Source organism: Trichosurus vulpecula, chromosome 3 (assembly GCF_011100635.1).
Source record: "Trichosurus vulpecula isolate mTriVul1 chromosome 3, mTriVul1.pri, whole genome shotgun sequence".
Taxonomy (NCBI): Eukaryota; Metazoa; Chordata; class Mammalia; order Diprotodontia; family Phalangeridae; genus Trichosurus; species Trichosurus vulpecula.
In genome coordinates this window covers 316,744,165-316,771,317 of record NC_050575.1, presented here as the reverse complement: position 1 = coordinate 316,771,317, position 27,153 = coordinate 316,744,165, and the positions used below count along the sequence as shown (strand labels likewise).

Here is a 27,153-nt window from a genome sequence, read left to right as displayed (position 1 = left end):
TAAGTTATCCAAAACATTTTAACAAAGTTTTCAATTTTTCTGTAATTCTTTGAGGTTAGTTTGAGTGAGCAAAGGAGTACTATTTAGGTTTCATTGAGAGGAAGGAATTTAAAAAGTATTAAACACTTATTGTGTACCAGGCTGTGTGCTAAGTGCTAGGAATAACACTTAGGTATAGTAGAAAGGACCCTCGATTTGGAATCGAGAGGACCTTTGTTTGATTTCCAGCTTTTCTACTTATTAGCCGTGTTGACTTAGCAAGTCTCTTCCTCTTTTGGGCTTCAGTTTCTTTATCTGTAAAAGGTCAAACCCATCTAGCTCTAAATGTAAAGACTTAATAAAAGAAATAAAATAAAAAAAGAGGTCCTCGTGTCAGGAAATGATAGGGCCTTTATTTTATTAGCTTTTGAGGAGAGATGTGGCTTAGCTGTGCAACTGACTTTACTTTTAAAGATAATTAAGACATCTTCCATAATTAAAGGAGAATTTCTTGTAGTGACTAAAGTACTGAAAGGCCCAATTTTATAAATGAATAACTGAAAGGAGGGAAGACTTTGGGCTCAAAATAATCCCAGTCCCTAGCCTATCTGTCATTGTTCTGCAAAAATGTTATCGAATTTTAAAAAAGTTCCATCATGAAAAGAAATTAGTAATTTAAAAAATTGTATAAGTAGTTTAAAAATATATATCAGATTTATAATTTTAGTACAAGTGGTGCTGGAAGTTTAGATCACTAAATTAGGTTGAGAAACAAAGAGCTCGAAGAATGAAAAGAGAGCTTGTTAGTTTGCCCACAGAAGCTGTTCAATAAGTGGTTGTTGAATGAATGAATGAGCAAAGCACAGATATGTTAACTTATACAAACTTGAAAAATAAATTGAACCTGTAGAAAGCCATATTTACACAGTAAAGATGTGTATGCAGGCTTAAGAACTGGAAAAGAAATCTTCATGCATGCTTTAATCAAGAATTGGGTACTTTAGCTGAAAAATTGTTTGGAAAATTCACTCTCAATGTCTTCTAGTCATTTCTCCCTTATCCCCAAGTTTTGTAATTACAATATCAAAATAAATGAAGGTGGGGCATACATTGGTGGCGTAGTTGATCTTCCTTAACTCTTTCTTAAAACAAACAGAACCACCTTTTCCTCTCAAAAAAACCAACATGAAGTCAATTTTTACTATAAGCCATAATTATTTGACTTTGGGACTTTACATATTTAAAATTGCATGTCTCATATACACCTGTATACATATACTCCTTTATAGATATACATATATACAATAAGTGTATTAAATTTTCATATAAAATAATTATTAATATTTTGGTCTGTGTCTTGCAAACGATTGAAGGTGATTATTTTGCCAAAGAATGGCAATATTTTGATTTGGCTAGCTGTAATTAGAAATTAGCAGTAAGTAATCGTTTTCTTGATTTCTTTGACTTTTTTCTCTTTACAGATAGTAGAGAAAACTTTTGTTTCATCTCTATTGCTTATTATTTTTGAGATCTCTATATACAGCCAGCATAGCATAAAATTTAATTTTTGATGATGGTTTTTTGTTAAACTTCCCACAAATTAGGTTTTTTAAGAGATAATTGAAAGGAAAATATTACTACTTGTTTTTGTCTTTCCATGGAGAAATACAACTTAAATTTTTAAGTGTGAAAAATTGGAGTGAAAACATGAATGCTTTTTGGCAAAAAAAACAAAAACAAGAACGAAAACAAAAACAAACAAAACACCTTGGTCATGGTTTTGCAGTTGAAATATTTAAAAATTTCAAAAGGTGACACAACAATTGAGAATTATTTAAAGTTTGATAAATTGTGTTGCACCATGCTTGCCCTCTTATCCTTTATTTTGATGACTCAGTGACAGAGAAAACAAGGTGGTTAGTGCTACAGTCCATAGAGAATTTCTTTTATTACCTTTTGAGCAATATCTGCTGAGACAATGCTGAAATTGCTTCATGTTGGTAGAGATATAAGGGTTGTGCTTGAAGAGGATATTTAATTGTATTTCTTTAAGTGTGTGAGATGATGTTTGTTAATAATATCCCAGGCAAAGACAAGAAAGGAAGTTGTAGCCTCTCTCGTGTGGACAGCACTACTTGCCTTTTTCCTGTTGAAGAAAAAGCTGTTGAATATTACTTTGCTTCTGATGCAAGGTGAGCTTCCACTATTATTTCAAAAACGATTTTTAAAAAACTTAATTCCTTAGGAGAGTCACATCATTTGTTGTAAATCTACTCCGCCCTTGATCCTCTTCTCCCTATTATTTTTTCCCTTTGGCAAACTTATATTGCACTTATGGTTTAATTGTCATCTTTGTACTGATAACCCCCAAATCGCTCTATGCAAATACCCATTCTTCTCAATGAGCTTAATGGGGTGCTTGTGTGCCTCTGCTTGGACCCCAATTCCAAAATCACATCTCTCCCTATCCTCAAAATACAGTCCCTGGCAGTTTCTCTCCAGCCCAAGGACAGCATGCCCTAACAAAACATTTACCTCTCTTCATTGATACAATAGCCAACTTGCACCTATAGAATTTATTAATTCGACCTGGCTTTATACTGGCTGAACTGGCTGTGTACTGGCTTATAGAGGTATTTACTACTCACTGAACTATCATATGTCTCCTGGACTTTTCATTATATGTATCTTAGACTTAGATACATGTATACTCCTTTACATTTATCTTGTCTGACTAGACATTGATGGGGGCAGCCTGGGTATTTCCCAGTCAATCCTGACCATTAGATGACTTAGTGACATTTCAGGCCTAAAACCACACCTCCATGTAGGACCCGGACCCCTGCCCGCCCCCCCAACCCCCACCCCCATTTCCCTGTGAACTCTGGGTAAAACATCTGAGCAGTAGATACTAAATGTGCATGTTCCTTTAAGAATCCCACCCTGAATCACCTCATTAGCATATTTGGCACAAGTTTTACTATAATTTAACCTGTATAAACTTTAACTGTATCCCTCTAAGGCTACAGGTTCCCTAAGAACTCTTGCTTGCTGAAAAGCGTAACAATAAATCTTTACAACATGGACTTAAAGAATACTTGAGTCTGTGAATTCATTCCAGATGACCCTGTCTGGGACCTCCAGTCTTAGGGTTCTTGTATCTCTTCAACCCTCATCAAGCTTTCAGTTACAAATTTGTAATTGCCTGTTGGACGTTCAGCCCCACCTTGTATCATGCTCAACATATCTAAAACAATTTTTAGATATGGAACACTCCTAAATCTGCCCTTCTTCGTAAGTGCCTCTATTGGGTTGATAGCATAACCATCTTCCTGGTCACCTCCAGTTAAAACTTGGAAGTCATGGCTAGTCTTTCTCCTTTTCTAATCATAGATATTCTTGGTAATACCTTTTATACTACTTCTTACATATAGGTTTTTGTTGGTAATATGTTTATAATATAGCTTGCATACACTTACCATGCTACTTTCTCTTGCTCATTGGGCTGTTTATAATCTTAATTTTTGAAAAATTATGTTCTCTGATTTGTAGGTATATAGCATCTAGGAGATTTTTTTATTAATTTTTTTTTTTTAGTTTACAACACTCAATTCCACAAGTTTTTCAGTTCCAAATTTCGCCCCCCTCCCCACCCAAGACGGCATGTAATCTGATATAGGTTCTACATAAACCTTCACATTAAACTTCTTTTCCCACTAATCAGATTGTAAAGAAAAATTATAACCAATGAAATGAACCATGAGAAAGGTGTAACAAAACCAAAAATTAAATGTGCCCATTCCTTTTTTTTTTTTTTTTTGGCAGGGCAATTGCCCAAGGTCACACAGCTAGTACATGTGTCAAGTGCCTGAGGCCGTATTTGAACTCAGGTCCTCCTGACTCCAGGGCCAGTGCTCTACTCACTGCACCACCTAGCTGCTCCAAATAAAATAAAAAAGAGAGAGAGAGCAAATAGTTTGCTTCAATCTCCATTCAGATTCCGTAATTCTTTTTCTGGATGTGAATAGTCTTTTCCACCATGAGTCTTTTGGAGCTGTCTTAGAACCTTGCATTGTTGAGAAGAGCCAAGTTTATCAAAGTTAGTCATCACAGAAACGGTGTGTCTGTGGTTGTGTACAATGTTCTCCTGGTTCTGCTCCCTTCACTCATCATCAGATAATATATGTCTCTCCAGGTTCTTATGAAGTCCATCTGCTTCTCATTTCTTATAGCACAATAGTATTCTATTACATTCATATACCACAATTTGTTTAGCCATCCCCCAATTGATGGGCATCTAGAAGATTATTAAAGTCAACAGAAGGGACTTTTATAGTAACAAGCAATTTGGAATCATTTTAAAGCACTGCACAGTTATGTAGATATAATCCAGCATATTTTATTCCTCTTTGCCTGGGTCTGTTATAGAGAAGACCTGGTTATATTTGAAGCTTGATATAATTAGTACAATATCTTTGAATAAGAAATATGAGAGAATTTTACCATCTATAGGAAATCCTTCATTTTTTTTTTTGAACTTTACTCTGGACATCTAAAACTGGTAAACTCTTTAGGTGAATATATTTCTCTAACGTTTTAATGTCATTTCCTAGTGGATTGTTCAGGTGGTTCTCTGTGGTCTTAATCTGGCATACCAATATGTGATTTTAATTTGTGTGTATGGGAAACAATTTGTTTTTTCTTCTCAGTTACATTTTGTTCTGTTGAGTCAAATGCTTTCTCAAAAATCAATAACTAGTAAATGGAGTGGGATCTTACATTTGTACTAACTTTTCCCCCACCACTTCTGGAATTGTGAAGATGTGGTATATTATAGAAAATTGTGAAAGTCTTACCATTTTAATCTTAGGAAGGTTTGATAGAGATGAAAAATAAAAAAGAAGCATATTGGTCAGTGATTTCTCATATATTTTTGATGGGGGGCGGTACTAGGATTTTTTTTCCCCTTTGGAATCATTCCTCTTGGAGATTTCTCAAGAACTGATCCCTGAATACCTTTAAAATTGGATCGCCTATAGCATGACTTTTTTGGATGTACAGTTGATATTCTCAGCCTCATTCTGAGTGTCATTAACGTTTCCTCACATAGCACATCAAGTACAAAAGTGGTAAAGGCTAAATGTGGTGGTTCCACTATAGGACTGCATCACTAGAAAAGTGGCATTGTACCTTTCTATTTCATACCTGTGGTAGAAAATAGTGTAAGAGTATCAAATCCCAGAATCAAAAGTTGAAAGAAACCTAAAAGACATCTCGTACAGTCTGTACTTGAACCAGGAACCTCTGTAGCAAACCAGATAAATGATCATCCAACCACTGCTTCAACCTCAGCATTGTTGGAGAACTCATTATATCTAAAGACATTCCATTCCACATTTGGGCAGCTCTTAATTATCAAAAAATTTCCTTATATGAAGGTGAAATTTGTCTCCTTGTAAATTTAACCTTTCTGTCAAGGAAGGAATTTATAGTCTTACTTTGAGAAATAAGATGTATGACCTCAAAATTTAGAGAATTGTGCAAGGAAATAGGATATTCTATTAGATCCTGACAGCACTTTATATATTGTGGATGCTCAATCAATATTTGTTGAATGAGTAACTAGCTTCTTCAGAGAGAAAGCATGGTGTAGTCTGTATTTGGTTTTTGTTTCCTGATGGAAAGTTTACTTGCTGTATAGTTAATCTTTCCATCCCAATTCCATAACATTTTTCTAGTGCTGTCATAGAACACACCAATCGTGTGATATTTCTTGAAGATGATGATGTGGCAGCTGCAGTGGATGGTCGTCTTTCTATTCACCGAATTAAACGTACAGCAGGAGATCATCCTGGCCGAGCTGTACAGACACTACAGATGGAACTAGAGCAGATCATGAAGGGTAAGGCGTTTTTTTTTTTCATTATTTCCTTAGTGAAAGGTAGAAACATTTCCCAAACACCTACTGTTAGTCACTAATTTACCAGTGGGTTGTATTGCATGGGCACATTTGTAAGTCATTTGATAGGGGTGGAAATGCATTTTAGTATTGAAACAGTGATATATAAGGGTTAGATTTCCAAGACCTAAAGGGAATCAAAATACTTTTATTTAAGTTTTAGAGATTGATTCTAATGTATTATGCCATATATAAGTTTATTTAACTTTTGTTGCATTGTCATGTCTGTATTTTATTGCTGTAGAATTCAACAACTATTTATAATGCTGTTTCTATGGGAAAATATGTTCCTGTCTTGGTGACTGGAATCACATATTTTTTTTGAGAGTTGGAAGAGATCTCAGCAGTTATCTAGTCCAGGACATACGCAAAAGGACTCTCCATTATATCGTACTAGATATGTACTAGACAAGTGTTTGTCCAGCCCCCTGCTTGAGGACCTCCACCTGCTACCTCTTGAGGCACTTTTGTATCTTTCCACTTTTGGATAGTTCTTATTGTTGAGAAGTTTTTTCTGACACCAAGCTTAGACTTGTCTGTCTGTAACCTACACCCATTACTCTTGTTGGCCCTCTGCAGATGAACAGAAATAATTCTATTCACCCTTCCACATGATGATAGCTCTTCAGATTCTTCAAGAGAGCTATCAGGTCCTTCCTGAATATTCTTTTCCCAGGCTAAAAATATCTAGCTCCTTCAGCTCATCCTCAGATGTCATGGACTCAAGTCCCTTCACCATCCGGGTTTTTCCTTTTTGGACATTCTCTAGCTTATCAGGTCACTTAGACTGTGGTACCCAGAATTGAACACAATACTCCAGAAGAAGTCTGACAAAGGCAGAGGGTACAGTGGGACTCTCTTGCCTTCCTACTTCTAGAAACTATGCTTTTCTAAATGAAGCCCAAGATCATTCTTTTTTTCACTGCTACATTATACTGTTGATTTATATTGAATTTGCAGTTCATTAAAGCCCTCAGATACTCTCTATAACAACTTCTATATATCTATGCTTCCCCCATCTTATACATTTGAAAATGACTTTTAGTACCCAAGCACAAGACTTTACATTTATCTCTATTGAATTTAATTTTATTAGATTCAGCCCAGTGTTCTACTCTTCTACGGTCTTATTAGATCTGGACTCTGTAATCCAGTTTGTTAACAGGCTCTTCTAGCTTTGTGTCATCTGCATATATGATGTGCATGTCTGCCTTTATCCAAGCCACTGATAAAAAAGTTAAAACAGCACAGGTTCAAGTATATCTGTCTAGTTGTGAATTTCTCCAGTTGTATTTTCATAATAATTTGTATCACTCTACCTTCTCCAAAAAGAAAATGAGTTTAATCTGGCCTAACCTATTCTTAACGAAGCTATGTTGACTCTTTGCAATCACTGCTTCCTTTTCTAGATGTCCGCCAACCATTTCTTTAATGACCTTATCCTAGAATTTTACTGGGAATTGAAGTCGGCTTGCTGGTCAATAATTTGCAGACTCTGTTCTCTTTCCTTTTTTTTTTTTTTAATCAGTGATTTATCTTACTGCTTTCTTCTGGTGGCAAGAACCAGGGATTCCATATCATACTGTCTTCCACCATGGCCATAGCAGTGGGAGCAGAATCTGTGGTGAGAGTTGGGTTTCTCTCCATTCCTGTCCTGCAGTGTTGGCTCCTATAGCCTGATGGATTGAGTAGTGATAAGAACACCCTGCACTTTGCAGGGTAAAATAAATTCACGCTGTCATGGGCTTTCAGCAGAGCAGAAGTCAGTTTTAGAAGTTACTTTACAAGTATATGAGGGTCATTTGCAAGTTGAGGGTTCACATGTTAGGGACTGCCTATATATATGTAGTCATGTAAAAGAAGGGAAATGTAAAGAAGCAGCTGAATTCCTCAACTGCATAGGCAGCTAATTAAAAACCAGCATTTAGCTGTCTTCGTCTTTGATGGGCTGTGATAAATTTGTATTAGGGGTGTAACATAACTCATTTGAATTGATTGTATACCATGGAGCATAAAGTGAGGGAATGTGTAGCCTGTGATAATAAGAATGATCATATTCATGCTTCAAAATTATAAGATGATAGCTGTATTCTTTCTTTATAATCTTCTAAAATTAATTTCATGGGGGGAGGGGGGAGGGGGGATGGGGAGAAAATTTGGAATTCAAAAACTTGTGGAACTGAGTGTGGTAAAATAAAAAAAGAAAGAAATAAAACAAATTTCATTAAACTTTTATTACAGGAAAATTTTTGTTGGTCTTTTTTTCAGGTTTGTTGGTTAAATATAATATTTATTATAGAGGCAGCTAAGTAATGCAGTGGATAGAGTATTGGATGTGGAGTCAGGAAGACCTGAGTTCAAATGTGGCCTTAGATAACTTACTAGTTGTGTGAACCTGGACAAGATATTTAATCTTTTGAATGCCTCAATTTTCTCATTTGTGAAACGAAGATAATAATAACACCACTTTTCCAGGATTGTTGTGAAATAATATTTGTTAGGTGCTTTATATGAATACTACTTAAAATATTTGAAGTGCTATATAAATACTAGCTGCCATTACTATTTTTTGGTTAAATTCTTTTAGAATGAAGTACAGATCCTCATCTGTTTACACACAAAAAAACTAAGCTAAAAATTAAAGGAAAAGTTACTTAAAAGTCTTTTACTGATTAATTTTAATACTAATTTGCATACTACTTATTACTTATTTTGAAATGACAAATAACTATATTGAATGCATCTCTTGCTGTATCTTGTAATGAAAATAATTTATCCACCACCTTATTGGTTTGCTTTTCTTCCAGAATTTTTACATAAGGTAAAAATTGTGCTAATTCTTTAGATTCTTGCAATTAAATATTTTGCTCTATTGTTACTCATTCCCTCCTCTCTCCCTCACTTCTCATACCTAGAGATTTTGGTGAAATTTTGTCAATTTTCAACAATTCAACCAAAATCTGTCTCCTTTAATTAGTAATAAGGAATGATGTGTGAAGCTTCCTACTTTTTGCTTTACTTTATGTATTGATTTCTAGATTGTCCTCATGATATTATAATTTGCTTTGCTTATAGGCAACTTCAGTTCATTTATGCAGAAGGAAATTTTTGAGCAGCCTGAATCTGTTGTTAACACAATGAGAGGAAGAGTCAACTTCGATGATTATACTGGTAATTAAATGTATATTTCTTAACTATTTAAAGGTATCGTAGCTATTGTGAAGGTAGAAACAGGTAATATAAAAGTCCAATATGCTTTCCGTTTATTTTCATAATCCATATAGCAATGAAGCACAAATCCATTTCTAAAAAAACCCTTGGAGTCTGTGCTTGAATGTATTTTTTTAGAAAAATGATAAAAAAAATGAAATAAACCCTGCTTACAAGGAACTTATTATTGGAACTTAGATAAGCATGCATTTATTCACTTCCTGAAATCTTAGGGTGGAGAGGGTTTCCTTTGAAAATTGATTAAGGTAATTTTAAGGCAAATAACTAGATATGATTTGAGAGTAGGTATCTAGCTCATGGAACTCCTTAAAGGAAAGGAGTGATGCAGGCACATGATATAAATAAATTTTACAGAGATTTGAGGAAAGCTTGAATGGTAGAGACAAAAGTAACCATTTTTTTAATCTTTTTTTTTTTTTTTTTTTTTTGGAGGGAGGAAGGCAGGGCAATTGGGGTTAAGTGACTTGCCTGAGGTCACACAGCTAGTAAGTGTGTCAAGTGTCTGAAGTTGGATTCAAACTCAGGTCCTCCTGACTCCAGGGCCAGTGCTCTACTCACTGTGCCACCTAGCTGCCCCAGACATAAATAACTATTAAGAGAAGTTGGGATATTCTTAAGTTTTCAAGGATCATGTGAAAGATGAGAATTCTACATCCTACAGCACTTCCCTTAGGAAATAGAATGGTAACAAAATTCTGGACAGAATGAACCTATAGTCAGACTGTTGGCAATCTTTTGAATGTTATGGTTTATATCTTTACTCCTCATCTGCATTGTAAAGTCTTAGAGATCAGGACCATGTCTTGCTCTCCTTGGCATTTTTTTCAGTGCCCAGTATAAAACAGGCTCTTATTATTTGGTGACTGAAGAAGTAGGCACTAGTGCTAGGAGAGAAGGGATTTGAATGGAACTGGTAAGAATGGAGCAAATGAGGAATAGTTTCCTCAGGGGCACTAAGATGGCAAGTTTTGAACTAAATCTGAAGAGTTAGAGACCTGGATTGGCAGCATACAGGCTTTGGTGTATACAGAGGCAAATAAATAGGAACAAAATTATTTTCAGAAGGTGATAGATTAACTTTTCTAGAGCAGAACCCTTCTATGTCCACTGAGTTTCAAAGATGTCTTCTTTGGTTATGGAAATCTTCATTCGGATGTCACTTGTCAAATATATTAAATCATCTACAGAGGAAAAGAAATCCTCTTTGCTGGAATAGTCATTCTCAAACTTTTTTATTCAGTGCAGTATTTTTTTACTTGGGGAATCACAGCACACTGAACGTTGAATTTGGCAATAAAGAAGGATTTCAAGAACCTCTAGATCCATAAGGCAAGCCTTGGAATTCCTTTACCTCTCAGTCCCCTCACCTATCCCCTTCTCCTCTTTCTTCTCTGTAGTCAGCATGGTTGTAAGGAGGCAGCAGACTGTAGTTGAGGGCAGGGCAGGGTGTTGAGCACTTCTGGGGATGGAGAGGAGTTTGGATGTGTGGTGCTGGCACAACTTTTGAGAACTATTGGACTAGCAGCTGTGATAAAAAAGATGGAGACATGGTCCCTGTACTCAAGAATCTTGCATACTATTTCATAGGGACCTATACTCCAAATCAGAACACAAAGGCCTTGAATAAGGGAGATACAAAGTGCCATTGGCCATTTTTTTCTAATTTTATTTTTTTTAAAATTTTGAACTTAAACACCAAATGAAATGAGTATTTCCATGTACAAAGTAGGACAGAAAAGGGAATTGATTATATTTGAAGCTGTGAATCTCCCTGTGCCCATATTGCTTTGATTCAGCATGTAACTTTCAGTGTTGCCCTTCTTGCTGTCTGTGTTTCTTGCTTCCTGTTGTCTTCTCTGCATTAAAAAAAAATGCTTCGGAGATCTTTTGCTTTTTGGGGGCAACCTTATTGCTACATTCCTTTCCCTTTCACCTCCCTCTGCACTGAAGGAAAAAAAAAGAAAAATGTAACATAACAAATTCCTACCTTGGTAGTGTTTGAAAATTGATGTCTCATTTTCATCTTGAGTCTCTAATCACTCTATCATGAAGTGTGTAGCAGGCTCCATCAGTGCTCTGGAAGTGTGGTTTGTCACTGCACTGATCAGAGTTCTTATATTTCTCAGAATTCTTGTAGCAGTTCTTGTCCTGATTCTGCTAAGTGCTATTATTCTTAAGGAGGGAAGGGAATCAGTGAATGCTTTAGAGTAGAAGGAGAATCTAATCCTAACCTTATACAATGAGTAGTTTTTTCCTAAGGGACCATGGAGGTAAGGACGTTTTATATATAGAGAGAACAGTGTCAGCAAAGGCAGTAGGATGGGGTGGAGCAGGGTGTGCTGGTAGAATGGTTACTAGTTTTGTTTGACTGTGACGTAAAGTAAAGGGGAACAGGAACAGTATGAAGCAAGGCTGAAAAGATAAGTTGTGCTCAAATTACATAAGCTTTTGAATGAATGTTATGTAAGCTAAGGAAATGGAATGTCATTAGGTGGAAATGGAACGTCATTAGGTTTGAAAAGCCTGCATTTAAAGGTTTTCAGGTGGTGGAATAACACAGTCAGATCTATGCAGTATATTTGGCAGCAGTATGAAGAGTATATTGGATAAGGGAGAGACTAAGATTAGGAAGACTAGTTAGAAGGTTTATTAAGGCCTGTAATATTGTGGGGCAGGGAGGGGGAATGGGAATGGAAAGGAGGGATGGACTAGAGATTTTGTAGAAGTGGAATTGGTGGTATTTAGTATTAATAATACTGTTTTGAATATAACTAACTGGGAAAATGGCAGTATCATGACACTGAGTAGCAAAGTCTTGCAAATGAGCCGGTTCCTGTTAAGGATAATGAGCTACACGTTTCTGATACTTTCCAAAATATGTTTATAATTCTCAAGAATTTTGAAAATGTTTCCTTGATATGTTAAATATGTTATCAAATTAAAATTTCTGTTTCAGCAGAAATAGAATTTATTTGTTTAATATTTTTAGTTTTCAGCATTGATTTCCACAAGAGTTTGAATTACAAATTTTCTCCCCTTTTCTACCCTCCCCCCCACTCTAAGATGGCATATATTCTGATTGCCCTGTTCCCCAGTCAGCCCTCCCTTCTGTCATCCCACTCCCCCCATCCCCTTTTCCCTTACTTTCTTGTATGGCAAGATAGAATTCTATGCCCCATTGCCTGTATATCTTATTTCCTAGTTGCATGTAAAAACTTTTAGAATTTTTTTAATTGTGAAATTTTGATAGAAAAAAATGTTTTTGCTTTAGGAAAGTGCTGCATGTCTTTAGTGTCGTTGGCAATACAAACTCCTGAAATGCTGTCAAATGTGGCACTTAAAAAATGTAATTAAATCTTTATTTCAGTAAATTTGGGAGGTTTGAAAGACCACATCAAAGAAATCCAGAGATGTCGACGTTTGATCCTTATTGCATGTGGGACAAGTTATCATGCTGGTGTTGCAGTAAGTGGTTTCTTGAAATTTCAGTTGCATTTGATTTTGTTGTATATTCAGAGTTGCTCTGATAATAACCATTAAAATGTTTTTGCTAAAAGCTAATGTTATTTTTCTCATATTTGTTGCAAAAGTGAAATTGACTCAAGGAATTTAAAAGCTGCTTCAAGATGTTGCAATGGCATAGGGTAATTTAGTCTTGAAAAACTGACCTTAGAAGCACTTACAGACTAGTAGAATCTCTAATTTTGGTTTCATGAAGGACAGCAAAGCAAAATCCCTGCTGCTCTAGAAAAAATCCTAAGTTCTCTTTTTATCATTGCCTTCTTTTGAGAATCAAAGAAACTTCAGCAGATTAGCCCGATGGGAAAGCTCTTTTTACCTCCAAAAAAAATGTCCTGGTTTTTGTAAGATCTTTGTGCCATATTTTTAATGAGAAGTTGAAAAACTAGCCTAATGACAATTGGCTTAGAGTTTAGTTTTATTTTTAACGTGGGACTGTTGAGGGTTTGAGGCAAAGTTCAGGAACCCCAAAACTGGAGTTCCCAAGTAGGGTCATTGCGGGGGGGGGTACCCCTCAAGGACCAGAGTACTGGAGAGAGTTGGGTCCATCTGGAGTGAATTCAAGATATTAATCATTCTTTAAGTCAAAGTGGCAAAGATTTATTATGCTTTTCAGTGGGCAAGAGTTCTTACGGAACCTGCAATCTTACAGGGGTGCAGGTAAAGTTTATATAGGTTAAACTTCAGTAAAACATGTGCCAAATATGTTAATTAGGTGATTCAGGGTGGGATTAGGGAGTCGTTAAGGGGTGGTCAGTTCTTAAAGGAACATGCACTTTCTGTATCTACTGCGCAGGTATCTTACCCAGAGTTCACTGGGAAATAGCCCAAAGGGGGGCTACATGGAGGTGTGGTTTTAGGCCTGAAATGTCATTAAGTCAACTGATAGTCAGGGCTGACTGGGAAATACCCAGACTGTTCCCATCTAGGTCTTGTCAGACAAGATAAATGTAAGGGAGTATACATATGTCTAGGTCTAGCATGCTTATGATAGGTCAGTAAATATCTCTATGACCCAGCACACAGCCAATTCAGCATGTACACAGCTGGTTCAAACTAATAAATTCTATTGGTATAGCTGGTCACTGTATTAGCAGGAGAGATAAATATTTTGCTAGGGCATGCTGTCCTGTTTTGCTAGAGAGAAACTGCTAAGGACAGTGTTTTGAGGCTAGGGAGAGTTGTGATTTTGGAACTGGAGTCCAAGCACCCCATCAGGGCCATTAAACTTAAAGGATTTTTTTGTCCAAAAGTAGAAGTTAGCTACTAATTGGTATCTTACAGCATTAATTTTTTTAATGAGCGTTTCCATTAAATAGTTGGCTTATGACAGTTGATGAAAACCACATATCAGCTTATTAGTGTTTCTTCAAAAGCAATCCTATTCATTCTACTGAGTTTTTTGGTTGTTTTTGGTAGAGTTGAGCAGGTGGATGGTTTACAAGCAGTTTTGCCCTAACAATGTGATGTGAAGACTAGAAAAAAAATGTCTGAGAAGTAGTGGTCTAGTTCTTCCCTCTGGCTAGAGACAAGACTGTACTCAGACCATTCCAGAAGGAGCAGCCGCCCCAGTGGTCCCTATGATTTCATTGCATCATGGCAGAGGGGAGAAAACATTGTTCCAATTGTAATATAATGCAAGTTTTCCATTTAAAGAACAACCATCCATAAATACAGACTTAATCTTTGTTTTGGTAATGCTATTTTTAAAATATTCAAAGTTGTAAAGTAATTAATCAGTCATGGATATTTTTCTCCCTCTGCTCACTGAAAAATATGTCTCTGGATTCATATGTATTCCAGAGAGTTGCATCAGCTATTGATCCCTAGATATTCAAAGGGAAAACTTTATTTTTGATGTATTTTGTGCATGGAGAGCTTATCTGTAAATGACAAAATAGCATATTGATGCATGTCAAAAGTAGGAAAGATCAGAGGATCATTTTTTTAAGATGAAATATTTAAAAACTTTATGGTAGTTTTCCCAGAAGGAAAATCCGTTGTTGTTATTGTTAGAGTTTTGTGCATTCTTGGAAAGTTCTTGTATACTGCTCATATAAACCTCATATAATTTGTACTTAGATGTAAAACTTTGTGAAATGTATGTATTAATACTGAAGAGTAGGAGGGAAGGTTAATTTGCTTTATGTATTTTGAACATGAATAGCTTTTTTTGTAAATAAGAAAACAGAACATTGATAAATGTGATAAAAGTATGTTGAAGCTAAACTAGCTTTCTTTTCTAAATGTTAGGTTGTGTGAAGTCTTGAATGCCAGGATAAGGAATTTATATTTTTAATTGTAGGATAGTGAAATTGTCTTCAAAGTGATCCATTAGGAAAATGAAGGTGTTGACGTGGGTCTCTCTCACTGGGAGATCACTGTGACATTTCCCTTCTCTTGACTCTCTCGATCGACATTAGAGTCCTCTATGTAGTAAGACACATATCACATATCCTACAGTGGGGCAGCCTGAGGCAAGAATGAATGTCCTGCAGTTGGGAGGGGAAACCACATTTGTTTGTTTGCTTTCAGTGTATTTTGGCATATTGTAGTTTTTGTGTGTACTATGTAACACCTGGTTTAGGTATCAGGACCATATATTTTCCGCAGAAGGAATTTGATGGATTTATTATTATTTATTATTACAACATCATCTGGTTGTAATGTAACAAATCTTCTCAAAATTGACAAGAAGCTTTAAAAGATTCTTTCAAAGGTCCTTTAGATTGAAGATAACACTAATAGGGAACAAAAGGGAGCAAGAATATAGCTGAATTGATACTTTTACTAGTGTGGTCTCTTCCTCAGCTATATTACAAAGGAAAAACAGTTATCAGGTCAGACAAGAAGTTGGCTTAAAAAAAATTTTCGATGTTATAATGAAAATTATTTGAATTCGATATTATGATAATATGAAATAGTGATACATTGCTTGTTGTTAGTAATAAACATCACTCTAAGTGTATATTTTGCCTTCAAATATTAGCTAATGATAATATGAAGGCATCATGATTAGCAAAGATGTTTAGAAACTAAATTCTTGTTGTAGAAATGTATCTTCTATAAAAATTCTTGTATTTTTCACACTTAAAAAAACATAGTTTGGAGGCATAATTTTCTAACCTGTCTAAAATTTTTCCAAATGAAGAATTTGTTAAGAAGATAAACCAGTAGTACCTTCCATTTAGTTTGCAAGAATTGACACCAGCATAGCTGCAAATTTGGCAACTGAATTTCAAGAAAAACCTTTTCATAATTGGTGATGGCATTAGAAAATAAGTATGATTTATTAAGTGCAGCTAATTATGCACTTCTGTTTGGATCTGCTTATCTTAGGTGTTTTTCTCAGCTTTGACAGCCAAAAATTAATTGAATTTCGAACTTAGTTTTTAAATCACTCTATCACAAAGTATTAAACCAAGATTTTAAAAAATAATGAGAAGTATTCAAACATCACTCTTATTAAAAATAATACTAACTTTAATTTTTTTAGTGAGCAGAAAGATATTTTGTGTAATTGTAAAAATTAAAATCTCTTAAAAATTTCTCTTAGTGTATTTTATAATATATACTACTTTATTGATGTATAATTTACAAATAAATGTACAGATGATATTTTTACTGATAGAGGAACATTTTTCCAAAAGTTTGGTAAAGTTTGGTAATGGTATTTTGTAATTTGGTAATGACTACCCTATACCATAAAAATCAAGGTCTAGGCCTCACATATCCAAAAACAAAACTCAAATATTTTATCTTGCTGCCTTCTTTGTACATATTACTCAATAACTGATGAATGAATGATCACAGAAACTGAGGGAAGAAAAAATTTTAAGAAAGGTTAAGAATGAAAAAATATCCCCTGAATTTGGCAATAAGATCATTAATGTTTTGGGAAAGAACAATTTCATTAGAGTGGTGGAATTCAAATTGCAGGGGACTGAGGAGTAAGGAAATGGGAAGAGAATGTAGACTATACTTTTGAAAAGTTTAGTGGTGGATAACAGAGAAGCGGAATCATCACTTGAGAGGGTAGCAGAATTAAGGGAATTGTTTTTAAGAATAGTGAGCATTATGACCATTTTTATAGGCAGAAGTTAAGGAACCAAGGTTGAGAAAGCATTAAACAGACAATTGATGGAAGGCAGGGTCACAGAGGAAAGGAGGGCCTCCTCTCACTCTAAGACTGGAGGAAAGAGGAAAGAATTGCTTAGAGATTAGAGAGCATTAGGTGAAAGGAGGTAAGAGATTTTTTTTTATCAGCTTTAGACCTATTGTCAGTAAATTAGGAAACAAGGTTATCTGCTGAGATTGAGTGGGAAAAAGTGTAGGCTTAGGCCTTGAGTGAAGAGAAGATTCATAAATTGATAAATTCTAAAGTCTTTAAATGAAAAGAGGTATATTTAAAATATTGAAGGGTTTGTGACTGTTTGATATCTCTCTTACAGACTCGTCAGGTTCTTGAAGAGTTGACAGAATTGCCTGTTATGGTGGAACTTGCTAGTGACTTTCTGGATAGAAACACTCCAGTTTTTCGAGATGATGTTTGCTTTTTCATCAGTCAGTCAGGTATGTTCATTTAGTGTTTAGGGAGTTTTTGTGATATATGTGAGTTTTATATTTGACAAATATTCGAATACTTTAAATTTTGTCTTGGTGTCACTTTTAACGATTGCAGTGTATGTAGGTGGTAGAAGATAGTAAAAAAGTACAATGGTTATTTCTAATGACATGAACAGTGTAGATACCATTTTGCACAAAACTTGATTGGTTTTTAAAAATGCTAGAAGGACATAGCATCAAGAAAAAGCTAAATTTAAGATGATTCAGAAGGAAAAAAAATGAAAACATTTATATGATTTATATTATATTATTTACTGTAGGGGAATAATTTATTTATACTGAATAATAATTTAAGCAGTTCACTTGAAACTTACTTTGAATTAATGAATATAAAACCTTTTGTGTCCTTAATCAGTGTATGAATGTGAATTGTCATTAATGTTTAATATCACAAAAATAATATGTAAGGATATATTCGTTGCACTTTTTTTTAAAACAGGAGAGACAGCAGATACATTAATGTGTCTCAGGTATTGTAAAGAGAGAGGAGCCTTAACAGTAGGAATTACAAATACTGTTGGCAGCTCCATATCAAGAGAGACAGATTGTGGAGTTCATATTAATGCCGGTCCAGAGATTGGTGTGGCCAGCACAAAGGTAAATTGAATTGACTCTTTCTCATGATCAAAATATTTTAGGAACAGATTGTGGTTTCTTAAACTTTTAATATGTGATCAGCAAGTAATATTTTGGCAACACATATGTGAAGGCATAATAATAATAGTCGTGTAGTCTTAGGGGAAGTAGATAGGACAAGTGTGTAAGATTCAAGGGTTTGAAACTCAAACTTGTACACTTTAGAAAATATTGTCTGTACTGTTCTGTGTCCTGGAGATGCAAAATAATCCCTGTCCAGAAGGAGTTTATGTTCATTTAGGCAACAGGGAAGGAGATAAGACACATATACAGAATTATAATAAATAATAATATGCAAGATGAGGGCAGAGATCCAAACAAAACGCTCCAGGAGTATTTATTTATTTAATTAAAATTTAATTTTTTTTTTATTTTTAGTTTACAACATTCAGTTCCACAGGTTTTTGGGTTCCAAATTTTCTCTCCCTCTCTCTCCTACCCCCTCTCCTCCAAGATGGCATGTAATCCAATGTAGGTTCTAAATATACCTTCACATTGAACTTATTTACATAATAGTCCAGTTGTAAAGAAGAATTATAACTAGTGGAATGAAGCATGAGAAAGAAGAAATGAAACCAAAAAAGAAGGAAAAAAAAGAGAGCAAATAGTTTGCCTCAATCTGCATTCAGACTCCATAATCCTTTCTCTGGACGTGCATAGCTTTTTCCCTCATGAGTCTTTTGGAGCTGTCTTTGAACCTTGTTTTGAGGACAGGAGTCAAGTCTATCAAAGTCCTTATAGAGGCCATTTGTCTGTAATTGTGTGTAATGATCTCCTGGCTCTGCTTCCCTCACTCAGCATCAGTTCATATAAGTCTTCCAGGTTGTAATGAAGTCTGTCATTTCTTATTGCACAATAGTATTCCATTACGTTCATATACCACAATTTGTTTAGCCATTCCTTGATTGATAGGCATCCCCTTGATTTCTAATTCTTTGCCACCACAAAAAGAGCTGCTATAAATATTTTTGTACATACAAGTCCATTTCCCACTTGTGTGATCTCTTTGGGATATAGCCCTAGAAGTGGTATTACTGGGCCAAAGGGTATACACATTTTTATAGCCCTTTGGGCATAGTTCCAAATTGCTCTCCAGACTGACTGGATAAGTTCACAACTCTACCAACAATGCAGCAGTGTTCCAGTTTTCCCACATCCTCTCCAGCATTTATGTCATTTCCCTATTTTGCTATGTTAGCAACCTGACAGGTAAGGTGTGGTCCCTAAGAGTTGTTTTGATTTGCATTTCTCTAATAATAGTGATTTGATTTAGAGCATTTTTTCATATAACTATTGGATATCTTTTTTCTTCCTCTGAAAACTGCCTGTTCGTATCCTTTGACCATTTCTCAATTGGGGAATGACTTGTATTTCCAGGAATATTTAAAGGAGAAAATGTTTTTAGTTGGGTGGATAAAGGAAGGCAGAACAGAAGAGATGGCAACTGAGCTGAACCTTGAAGAAAAATGAGGATTCTGTTTGAGGAGGGAGTACATTGTAGGTATAAGGGGCACTTGCTGAGGAAATGTGTAGAGATGTGGGAGGTGGCATACTCAATTCATGGAACCATTAGTAGTCTTGTTGAATCGGAGCTTAAGAGTGTTTGAGGTAGGGAGAAAGGTAACAGAAAATAAGGCTAGTAATATAGATTGGAGCTTGGAAGGCCATAAATGGCAGATCAAGAAATTTGTATTTTTGTTGCCATAGAGAGCCTCTGGAGGTTTTACAGCTAGGAAATTACATGGCTAGACCTGTGTCTTAGGAAGATTGTATTTGCAACTACGTGAAGGATGGATTGGTTGGGGGAGAGACTATAGGTGGTGAAGCCAAATAGAAGGTTATTACAGTATTCCAGATTAATAGCAATGAGGATCTGAACTAGAGTGGTGGCCTTATCAGTTGAGAGGATGGGTGGGAAATTTGTTGTAAGATTAAAATTAACAAGACTTGGCAATTAATCAAATATTAAGGAGTGAGTGAGAGAGAAGAGGCAAAGTTGAATGTAAGGTTTTGAACCTAGGTGACTACAATGATGATGCTACCATCAGGAACAGACAGATTTGAAAGAAGAGTGGGTTTAGAGGGGACAAATGTTGTGATAGTGACACATCAAGATGGAGATGTACAATAGGCAGTGGGAGAAGTAGAATTAGATGTGGTGAGATTTTATTATTAAATTTTATATATATAGTGTTCCTAAAGTCTGGACACATAGGCAAAAATGCATATTTTCAAGAAATGAAATGAATGAAATTTTCAATAACATTTTATTTAATTGGAATATTAAGAATAACATCTTCCATATGATTTCCATCATTTGTGATGCGTAGGTTGATGCGCTTTGCAAGATTCACATGAATTTGATGCAATAACTCCACATTGCCTATGTGTCCAGGCTTTAGGGACACTGTGTGTGTGTGCACACGCACACACGCACACACATACACACACACACACACACATATATATATATACATACACGTATATATGTATGTATGTGTATGTGTGTGTATATATATATACACTGGTGTATTGTGTATATGTGTGTATAGTGTGTATATATTTATATGTGTATGTATGCATGCATGTGTGTATATGTATTTTTTTAAGTCATTTGTATAGAAGTGACTCTATTGGAGGAGCTGGATCACCAAAGAAGTGTTGAGAGATAAGAAGAGGGGCCAAGGTAGATCCTTGGGGAATATCTATGGTTAGTGAGCAAAAAATGGATGGAGCAAAGGAGACTGAGAAGAAACTGATTAGATAAGTAAGAGAATTGAGAGCATTGAAAGATGACGGCTGGAAAACAGGGACTTGTGTAAGCTACCTTTCAGGTCCCTCCAAAAACCTATAAAAAATGGCTCTGAACAAATTCTAGAACTGCAGAACCTACAAAATAGCAAAGGGAAGCAGGGATCCAGCCCAGGACAGCCTGGATGGTCTCTGGGTGAGGTCTATCGTGCACAGAGCGGAGGGGAGTGGAGCTCAGCATGGGCGGAGGCAGGACCAACCAGACCAGGAGCGGCGGAACAGGCCTTAGCCGCCCTGAATCAGTGAGCTGTGGCAGTTACCAGACTTCTCAACCCACAAAGACCAAAGACAACAGAGAAGGTTAGTGGGAAAGGCTGTGGGAGTGGAAGGAGTGGAAGGAGTTCAGGGTTCGGCTACTGCCCCGGTGGCAGCGGAGGTGGGGCAGCTACAGAACTACAACCGCAGTTACTTCCGGCCCCAGGCCCACCTGGTGGGAGGAATTAAGTGGCGGATCAGAGCAGGAGTGCAGACCCTGCTTAATATTTTTGTCAGGTCCCGGTTAGCGGTTCTGGGGGAAGGCGGAGTGCTGGTATGGCAGAGCTGACTGTATAGAAATAGTTCTGAAAACAACGGCACATCCCCTCAAGCTTGGAACAAAGTAGTCTTTGCTCTACAAGCTGTCATACCCTGCTGAAAAACTCAAGGGTCAAGTAAGTTGGCTGGGAACATGGCCAGGCAGCAAAAATGCACTCATATTCAGTCTCAGACTCTGGAATCTTTCTTTGGTGACAAAGAAGACCAAAACATACAGCCAGGAGAAGTCAACAAAGTCAAAGAGCCTACGTCAAAAGCCTCCAAGAAAAACATGAACTGGTCTCAGGCCATGGAAGAGCTCAAAAAGGATTTGGAAAAGCAAGTTAGAGAAGTAGAGAAAAGACTGGGATGAGAAATGAGAATGATGCAAGAAAACCACGAAAAACAAGTCAATGACTTGCTAAAGGAGACCCCAAAAAATACTGAAAAAAATATTGAAGAAAACAATACCTTAAAAAATAGACTAACTCAAATGGCAAAAGAGCTCCAAAAAGCCAATGAGGAGAAGAATATCTTGAAAGGCAGAATTAGCCAAATGGAAAAGGAGGTCCAAAAGACCACTGAAGAAAATACTACCTTAAAAATTAGATTGGAGCAAGTGGAAGCTAGTGACTTTATGAGAAATCAAGATATTATAAAACAGAACCAAAGGAATGAAAAAATGGAAGACAATGTGAAATACCTCATTGGAAAAACCACTGACCTGGAAAATAGATCCAGGAGAAATAATTTAAAAATTCTTGGACTACCTGAAAGCCATGATCAAAAAAAGAGCCTAGATACCATCTTTCAAGAAATTGTCAAGGAGAGCTGCCCTGATATTCTAGAGCCAGAGGGTAAAAAGAATTGAGAGCATTGTCGTAGTAGGAAAGAATATCTAGGAAGAGACTGTTAAATGTTGAAAAATTGTGTTTAGAAAGTTATGTTGAAAACATTGGCTAATATCTATTTCAGATAATAATTTCCATACCTATCACATTTATTGAACATCTGCTCTATATAGTACACTCTTTTATGCACTGGGAATAAAACTATGAAAAAACAGCATAGACTATACAGTAAAAGAGTTTCTAATTATGTGTGTAGGAGCAGGTAGATAAGGTATATGTAAATTCCTGTAATGCAAGTTTAGTGTGTGAAAAATACACAGGGGAGAGGTAAATACAGTGACATTGGTTATTTAAGGAGAGAGAGAATTGTTAACCCTGATTATAAATTTTCTGGTGATTTATGGAATGAATAATATTGATCTATAGATTATGAAATTCTAGGATTATGAAAACAGTAAATTGAAGGACTTCAGAGCATTACTACTTAGTATTTCATGATAGGGATATTCAGGAGAATATGAGGGAGGGGGCTATGTGTGTGAAAAGATGGCAAAGATAATTTAGTTAATCAAAAGAGTCCTGGGACAACCTCCCAGACCACTTCCAGTCTGTCCCCAAGGCCATTATCTAGGGAAACAAACTCTTTGCAGAAGGCACCAGTAATCCCCACGATCTAGATGCCACTTATAGGACAGGTAACCTAGCAGACCTTAGGCAACAAGGAACCCTTAGAGGGACATAGGAGGTCGCCAAGAACCCAGAAGCCAAGAGCCTTGGATGTGGCAGCACTGCCCAGACCACTGGTCCTGCTTTCATCCTGGGCCCTGTATTGTTCAAGAAAGCCACCCTTGTGGAGATGTGGTCTGACCACTCCTCCTGTGAGTGTTGTAGATACAGCTATTGAAGGCCCTGAAAAGAAAATTCTTGCCACTGAAGCCCTTGGTACTGTCAAATAATTCAGTATCACAAGCTGATAGGATTTTTCTCATTGGGAATGACATTAAAGAAGAGGCATTAAAATCTTCTTTGCCCCACTGTACCCTCAGGACCTTTTCACTTGCCTTGCAGCTGAAGCCTGCCATATCCTTTATCTCCCCCATTAGAATGTGAGCTCCTTGAGAGCAGAGACTGACAGACTTTTTTGTTTGTATTCCCATCACGTAGCATAGTACTCTGTACAAATCACTTAGTAATAATTAATTCTTTTGTTCAGAATGGAGGACTTAGCTTTTGGAACATGACTTATTTTGAGAATATGATCAACAGTGTTACAAACTGAAAAAAAGGATTCAGGAGAATTATATCTTGCTTAGTGAGATACGGAGAAAAGTTATGACCTACAAAGAGCAAAAATAAGGTATTTAGCAATTTGTTGGGGAAAATAGCTTGGGTAAAGGGAAGAAACTGTTACTTATCTCCTTAGATGTCTAAACATAAGTGGACAGGTTATGAGTAATGAACAAAAGAAACTTTGTATATTAGGAATGTATGATATTATTTTATCTTTAAGACTTGGCAGTATAGATTTAATACTGAAACATTGGAATGAAAGGGTAGACATTGTTCAAAGGGAGCAGCTCAGGAAGGAAGGATGGCAGGGCAATGCTGTTTATCAAGAAAAGATCCATTCACTTGGACCAAAACTGATGAATGCAACTGAGGGAGCATGATGGGGAACATTTGGGTAAGGATTAGAGGAAGGAGAAATAGAAAGTGATGTATGTTACATGTGTCCAGCCAGATTGAAGAAATGGATGATGAAGTCTTGACCAAGTCACAAATCTGGCATTGTAACAGGATGTAGTATAGATAGGGGACTTACCAGACAAATACATAAGGTTTCTCTTTAGCTAAAAATAGAACGTCTAATGAATTCTTGTGTTTAGAGTTTCAGATTTCAAAAGGTAAAGGAAGAAATTAAGGGAATTGCTATTGTGGCTTTTTGGTATCCTAGAAAAAAGCATTCTGTTCTGTGGTCCAGAGACCAGGCTTCTACTCAGCTTTGTCAGTAATTAGCCAAGTAGAGAGCTGTACAGTGAATTTTGCTAATATTGGCTCATGCTGGTTATGGATTTTGACAGTTTTCAAAAGTACTTTCCTCACGAACACTATGACATAGGTAGTATAATCAATATTATCCCCATTTTATAGATGAGGAAAAAAAGAATAAAAATTGAACTTTCTATTAATAATAGCCTCCAAACTCCTGTATTTTCTTAGTGATAATTACAACACTTAAATTGTTTGTGTTTGGGGTGTCATTCTGTAGCTGAATTACTACTAAACAATAAGTAATTTACAAGCTTTGGGTATTGGCCTCAAGATTCTTGGAAAAGTGTTGCAAAGAAAACTTTGTTCAGGAAATTAGATCTCAAGTTTACCTTTGTTCATAACATTGTGGGAAGGAGCAAGCACTTATTAAGTGGCCCTTATGTGCCAGGCACTGTGCTAAGCTCTTTATAATTATTTTCTTGTTTGATCCTCACAATAATGCTGTGAGGTAGGTACTTTTCATTGTATAAATGAGGAAACAGAGGCTAAGCGACTTTCCAAGGATAACCCAGCTGGTGAGCACCTGAAGCCAGATTTAAACTTGTCTTGATGACTCCAGGCCCAGTGCTGGATCCACTATGTGCCAGCTGCCTAATCATGAAAGTAGGAAGCTCATCCACATTGATGCAGTGGCACTGCAGTAGAGTTCCTGTTTCATAAGACCCTTCCTGAACCGCAAATTTCCTATAAAATTCAACATTTGGTCCCATCATACATTGTTAATTAATGAGAAGATGTGGAATCCAGACTCTGATTAGAATGGAATTATGTGAGATAAAGTTACTGAGTTCACCAAGCATTTATAATTAAGATTCAGTGTTGCGTGGAAATGCCACCGTTCATTAAACAGTGGATAATTTTGTCTTTAGCATAATATTTTATTCATGGGTTTAAGAAACTAGAGTCACCTGTCTGGGTCATAGCATTTAAAGCTAAAAGGAATCTTCAGATGTCTTTAGTGTAACCCCCTTATTTTATAAATGAGATAACTGAGGTTTAGTGAGATTTTTTTCCTTGTCCAACACAAATAGTAAGTAGTAAAACTGGACTTGAATAAAGATCCTCAGAATCCAAATTTTGTACTTCTTCCTAATTCTTCTTTGTATTCTTTTTTAACCTTGATTGTGTTTAGAATATATCTTAGAGTGATCCTCCACATGACTTCATTGCCTTTACATTGATTTTTTTCATTCTAGAATATAAATTCCTATACTAGGTATAGTTAAAAAACAATGTATTTTGCAATCTTTTGTTATTTATTTTAAGAATTGGTGATCCATACTGTGCTTTTTGTTGTCAGGTTGATCTCATGATCCTATCTTTGCTGCTCAGAGACCAGGGTCTTCCTGGATGACACCATATCCCTGGCTGGCTGTCCTTTCATGTTCTCCATACTTTCTCTCATGTTCTCCATACTCTTCCTAGTACTTTCTCTCATGCTCTCCAACTCACTGCTTCCAGGAAGGAAGTTAGATTACTTCTTCCTTCAAACTGCCACTTTCAGACTTTCAGCATCCTCTTTTCCTTGTTAATTCTATCCAAATATTTTACTCAATCTAGATCTTAGTGACTGTTACCTATTGGTAGGATGTTCTCCTTTCTTTGTCAGTGCATGGATCATAGTCTTCCTTTCCAACTGAACTCTTGTCCTTATACTAAAGTACTTAAGTATATATTTTGATTTTACTTGGAAGCCACAGTGAACCATAGTGATTATCTGGTTCAGCTCCCTCAGTTTATAAGAAAGAAAGCTAAGGCTCAGAGGTTATGTTGGTCTGATTTTAGGGGGCTGGATGGAGAAGATGTTTTAAAGCCCTTTTTTAAAAGATTAAAAACAATTTTTATTTAAAGTTTTGAATTCTAAATTCCATACCTGTGTCTCTTCCCCCCTTCCTTAGATGGTCAGCAATCAGATACAGGTTAGATATGTGCAGTTATATAGTTATTTAGTCATTTTGTACAAGAAGACTTGAATAAAAGAAAAAAAAGAAAGAAAATGAAAAATAGCATGCTTCAGTCTATATTAGTTCTTTCTCTGAAGGCGGCTTAGTATCTTCATAATTAGTCCATTAGTCCTTTGGGATTGTCTTGGATTGTTGTATTGCTGAGAATAGCTAAGTCATTCACAATTATTCATTGAACAATATTGCTGTTACTGTGTACAATGTTCTCTTGGTTCTCTTCACTTCACTATGCATCAGTTTATGTATGTCTTTCCAGTCATTTCTTGTAGCACAACAATATTCCATTACAATTATATACCACAGCTTGTTTAGCCATTCTCCAATTGATGGACATCCTTTTGATTTCCAATTCTTAGCCACCACGAAAAGAGCTGCTATAAATATTTTTGTACAAATAAGTCTTTTCCCCTTTTTTGAGGTATCTTTGGGATATAGACCTAACAGTGGTATTGCTGCATCACAGTGTATGCAGTTTTATAGCCATTTGGGCATAGTTCCAAACTGCTTTCCAGAATGGTTGGATAAGTTCACAACTCCACCAACAGTGCATTAGTATCCCAGTTTTCCCTCATCCCTTCCAACATCCAGCATTTTCCTTTTTTTTGTTATATTAGCCACTCTGATAGATGTGAGGTGGTACCTCAGAGTTATTTTAACTTGCATTTCTCTGATTAGTAGTGATTAAGAGCATTTTTCCATATGACTAGAGATAAGTTTGATTTCTTTGTCTGAAAACTGCCTGTTCATATCCTTTGACCATTTATCAGTTGGAGAATGACTTGCATTTTTATAAATTTAACTCAGTTCTCTATATATTTGAGGAATGAATCTTTTATCAGAGATAAGAGGCCTTTAGTTACAAAAATTTCCCCCCAGTTTTCTCTGTTCCTTATAATTTTGATTGCATTGGTTTTGTTTGTGCAAAAAATTTTTAATTTTATGTTCTCACAATTATCTATTTTACATTTTGTAATGGTCTCTATATTTTCTTTGGTTCTAAATTCTTTCATTT

At 36.0% G+C, this 27,153-nt stretch overlaps 1 protein-coding gene across 4 annotated transcripts in view; it reads left to right on the top strand.

The window, feature by feature from the left end:
* Positions 1–27,153, top strand: part of GFPT1 (glutamine--fructose-6-phosphate transaminase 1) — a 74,270-nt gene that overhangs the window by 31,060 nt on the left and 16,057 nt on the right. For all 4 annotated transcript variants that reach the window (XM_036750318.1, XM_036750315.1, XM_036750317.1 and 1 more), the window contains 6 exons: positions 2,066–2,171; positions 5,718–5,881; positions 9,014–9,109; positions 12,537–12,634; positions 17,140–17,260; positions 17,754–17,911. In XM_036750318.1, the coding sequence (XP_036606213.1) occupies positions 2,066–2,171; positions 5,718–5,881; positions 9,014–9,109; positions 12,537–12,634; positions 17,140–17,260; positions 17,754–17,911 (743 nt within the window). The remainder of the gene's footprint in view (positions 1–2,065; positions 2,172–5,717; positions 5,882–9,013; positions 9,110–12,536; positions 12,635–17,139; positions 17,261–17,753; positions 17,912–27,153) is intronic.